We start from the raw sequence: 4,524 nt of genomic DNA, 5'->3' as shown, positions 1-4,524 counted from the left end.
ATGGATACAGCAGTTCGCAAACGCAAGTCGTTTTCTGCCCAAGAGAAATTGTACGACCTGGATCAACTAAAGAAGGGCAAATAACAAACTCAGCTTGCTAGAGATCTAGGAATTAGCGAGTCCACTCTGCGAGGGTGGAAAAAAGAAGAAGAAACGCTCTGTAGCCTACCCTGCATTCTTGAAGAGGAAACTGGTTTACAGCGTAAAAAGGTCAAGTTTGCTAATGATGAAAGCCTAGGTTCAGCCTTGTACCAATGGTTTGTCCAGGCTCGCTCAGAAGGAGTTCCCATTTCTGGCCCTATTCTGAAAGCTCAAGCAGAGAAATTTGATCGCCTTATCAATGGAAATGAATCCAAATTTAAGGCGAGTAACGGCTGGCTGGACAGATTCAAGAGAAGGCACACTATAAGCCAAGTTCTTGTGTCTGGGGAAATCCGCTCAGCTGATAAAGAGGCTGCCAATTCCTACCCAACTGAGCTTAAAAAGTTGCTGGAGGAAGGTTGCTACATGGCCGATCAAGTTTACAACTGCGACGAGACTGGTTTATGCTTTAAAATGTTACCCGATCGCACCCTCGCAACCAGGACTGATAGTCACAAACAAGAAGGCTTTAAGCAGAGGAAGGACCAAGTCACTCTCTTGTTTTGCATCAACAAGTCTGGAAGCCACAAAGTCAGACCTCTGATGATTGGAAAAGCAAGGTCTCCCGGATGTTTTCATCATGTTAATATGAAGGCCCTTCCCTTTGAATACACCAACAGCAAGAATGCATGGATGAATAGCTCCATATTTGAAGACTGGTTCCATAAAACTTTTGTGCCAGTCGTTTGGGCTCATTTGCGAAAACTCAAGCAGGAGGAAAAAGCTCTCCTCCTGCTGGATAAGTGCCCTGCCCACACCCTAGCGGAAAATCTTGTCAGTTGTGACAGCAAGATTAAAGTCTCTTATCTCCTGAAGAACACTACGTCAGAAATCCAGCCACTGGACCAAGGCATCATATCGGTATTTAAGCAAAACTATCGTCGTGAAATGATCAAGCGGATGGTAGCGAATACTAACTCCTCCGTCGACACATCACTGGCGTTACTCAACTTGAAAGAAGTCTGTCACCTCAGCGGGAAAGCCTGGGATGCTATCTCTGCACGTTGCATTGAACGATGCTGGATAAAGGGTCTTGGTTCAGCTTTCCTGTCGTCTACACACGATGATGGTAATGACGACGAGCCTGAATTTACAAGATTCATTGAAGACGACGTACATTTAGCCAAAGAAGCACTCAGAGAATATGAGCACAGTCATCGTGATACCCTCAACTGGTTTTCAGCAGATGACATCTGCCCCATATATGAACACATCTCAGATGACGAAATTGTTGCAAATGTCAGCGGGAAGAATGAAGCTGCCCCACCAGAGCCTGAAACCAGTGGCGCTAATGACGATGAGGACAATGGCACCTCAACTCCCCCCCCCAAAAGTTTCCAAGGCAGTAAAGCACCTAGAAGCCAGTTTGAGGTGGCTGGAAACTCAAGACGTGGACAGCGTCAAAATCCTCCAACTCAGAGGCATTCTTGACTTTGCTAGAAGCCAACAGTCTGCGGCAAATAAGCAGATCACACTAGATAGCTTTTTTAAGAAGTGATGAAATTTAAAATTATGGAGTCATGCAACCAGATTGACTTTGCACTCTGCGCAATGATTAGTATAGTCGATTTCACATGTTTCTTTCATGTACATGTAATTAAATGACTACTTTTGTGTTTAAAACGGTTGGATTTTTTACAAGACTTAAACTGACCGGCTTGAAATGGTAAATTTTCGTAACCCCACTATAAAGTGACCCTGCATTTATCGCGATCGAATTTTTTGGACCCCAATTATCGCGTTATAGCTTTTTCAAGTTTAGAACAGATGGGGTTGACACTGACAGGGTTTGAAATTCCCGTTTGTAAGGCCAGCATGAGGCCTATACACCATGTAAGCCCTCAAAGTAAGTATTAAGTAGGCTTGGAAGGATTTGATTGTTATTGGTAAATGTCAGTAAATGTTGATTTCTCTATACACAAACCAATGAAAAAATATTTCCATTGATAATAACTGAAATTTACAAATAGGCAAAATAATAAAAATGCTGCTTGAGAACTTATTCGAGTTTGATTTTAGGATACTCACTTGGTATATTTTGACCTGTGATGTTCACAATTTGTGTTTTAATGATTCTAAAGCTTTAACATTTGGATTTCAATGTCTACTGTCATTAAATAATTAGTCTGACCCCCCCCCTCCCCCTACACACACACACACACACAGTTTCCCACAACTGTGAAAATTTAAATTGACAAAATAAAAATGTTTAAAAATAAACATTGATATTATCTGTCCAAATTATCTAAAAAAAAATCAAACTCTGCCAAGTCTAGTCTAAAGTAAGACTTTATGCAGACCAGTGGGTCTTGGGTTGGCCCTTTGCAAAGGAGTGAATTTCATCCATACTGTTTTTTTCACAGTAGCCTCACAATGTACCAGATATTTGATATTTTGTATACATTTAAAAACAAACCCCAAACCCCCAAACCAAAACAAAAAAACAGCAACTTTCCTTCTTGCTGCTGAGTGTTGGAGTTAAGGTATTTACTTTATATTAGAAAAGCTCACTTGTCTCTTGGGTTTTTCCTCCCTTCCTTCATCAGTAAACATTTGGATTGGTGTTGGTAACTGTATCTAAAACAGGCTAAATCAGGGTCATCAGCAAGGAACTGAGAAACAGTATTAACTGGGGTGGGGAGATTGTATAGCTGCTTCTTTGTGTGGATGATGGTTCTCAGGGTTCCTACTGACTAGAAAGAAAACAAACATAAAACAGTGAGATAAGAGTAGAAAAGTGAAAATAATGCTTATGATGAGACTTTTCTCTTGAAATTCTCTTGTTCAGACTAACCAAACTATCAAAAGATAGAATAACTGTCATGTATTATAAATGAACTGGCATAATAGCATGCAGATATTGCTGCTCTGGCCTCTGCACACCAGTTAGTCTATAGTACGAAGGCAAAATCCTATATTTTGAGTATGAGACGAAGTATAATTTAAGGAGCTTTAACAAAGAGAGAGAGAGAGAGAGAGAGAAGACAGTTTTAGTAAAGTAAAAACAGATTTCTGAATAGTTAAACATTTTCTTTTAATTTGTTTCCAGTAAGCAGACTGGGAATTTAGTATGAGGAAAAGATTGTCCAGGAAGAAAACAGCAGGCAGACATTCATAAGAACTAATATCTACACAAAGACGACTTCAGAGAAGGACTGCCTCTGGGGATTTTTGTTTTATTTTCCTTTAAGAGCGTTACAAACATTTGTGGGGGAAGGTTTATTTGATTTTGTTGGGACTGAGTTTAAGCCATTTTATGAACCATATGAGGGAAAGAATTTACATTTGGGAGAGAGATGCTTAGAAAACAGAAAGAAACAAAACTGAAGAGGTTTGGAGTGTTAAACAGTATAGAGAGGAGAGGATGATGTCAGCATGTTCCTAACTCCACACCTGATATCAGCATATGGAAAACATCTGACATTATAGCAACTTTCAAATGTTCTTGCATGATAATAAAACAATAATAATACCTAGCTCCTATATAGTGCTCTCTATCAGTAGATCTCAAAGCACTTTACAAAAAATGTCAATGACACTTTACATGGTATAATCCATATTCACTATTAAGAAATCTTGAATCTAAAAACACAGCCTCTGCTGTGTACACTTAAAAAATTGGGGATTTGTATTTGTGGAACCAGCTATAGTTCAGGTTTCCAGATCTACTCATTAACTAAATAAGAGCATTAAGTGCAGTAATTTACATTCCAGTTGTCTGCAATTATACGTTCTTGTTAAAAAAGTTTCATTTTCTGCAATCCTTGGTATTGCTGAACCTAGCCTTTAAAGAACCATGAATCAAAATCTCATAATTTTTGGAGCATCTTATAAATCATGAGATTTTAAAAATAGTCAAATTTGGCCTTTTGTTTGCTTTAAAGTTTTTAACCTTCCAGGGTACACATTTTTGGTGATTACTCCATAACTTTAAAGGCTAGAAACTTTTTTTTTTAAATGAAAGCTTGTATTTTCCCATCATCACATGATTCCAGGAGCTGGAGTTTTAACAAAAGACACATATTGCAAGACTCAAGATAAAATTGTGAGCATTGGCAATGCTGCTTTGGTCCACTCCTCTGCTCCATTCCCCTCACCCACTTCCTTTACAACTGGTCTCTCTCTACCCTATAGTCCAGCCTCCCTATTATCTTGCCTCTTCCAGTTACTGGGTAATTCTTCAGCCCACCCACTCTTCTACGTCACTCGTCATCCCCACCTGTGTGTTGTGCCTCATTTTGCTCCATCCCCTGCTCTCCCTTACCCTCCCCTTCCTTGCACTGGCTCTGTCCAATCCTCCTCTTTAGGTCACCTGCCAGTGGGAAATTGAGAAATCTAAGTAGACTCAGCGTGTCTCTCTGCTATTCATCGGAAAATTGAGAG

At 39.7% G+C, this 4,524-nt stretch overlaps 1 protein-coding gene across 1 annotated transcript; it reads left to right on the top strand.

The window, feature by feature from the left end:
* Nucleotides 1–1,572, top strand: LOC128838537 (tigger transposable element derived 5-like). The gene is made up of 2 exons (XM_054030784.1): nt 1–76; nt 185–1,572. The coding sequence occupies exons 1-2, from the start codon at nt 1–3 to the stop codon at nt 1,570–1,572; spliced, it is 1,464 nt and encodes a 487-aa protein (XP_053886759.1).
* The last annotated feature ends 2,952 nt before the right edge of the window (nt 1,573–4,524 follow it).

Source organism: Malaclemys terrapin, chromosome 5, assembly GCF_027887155.1.
Source record: "Malaclemys terrapin pileata isolate rMalTer1 chromosome 5, rMalTer1.hap1, whole genome shotgun sequence".
Classification (NCBI taxonomy): Eukaryota; Metazoa; Chordata; order Testudines; family Emydidae; genus Malaclemys; species Malaclemys terrapin.
The sequence above is the reverse complement of the archived record's forward strand: the minus strand, read 5'-3'. Positions and strand labels throughout refer to the sequence as shown.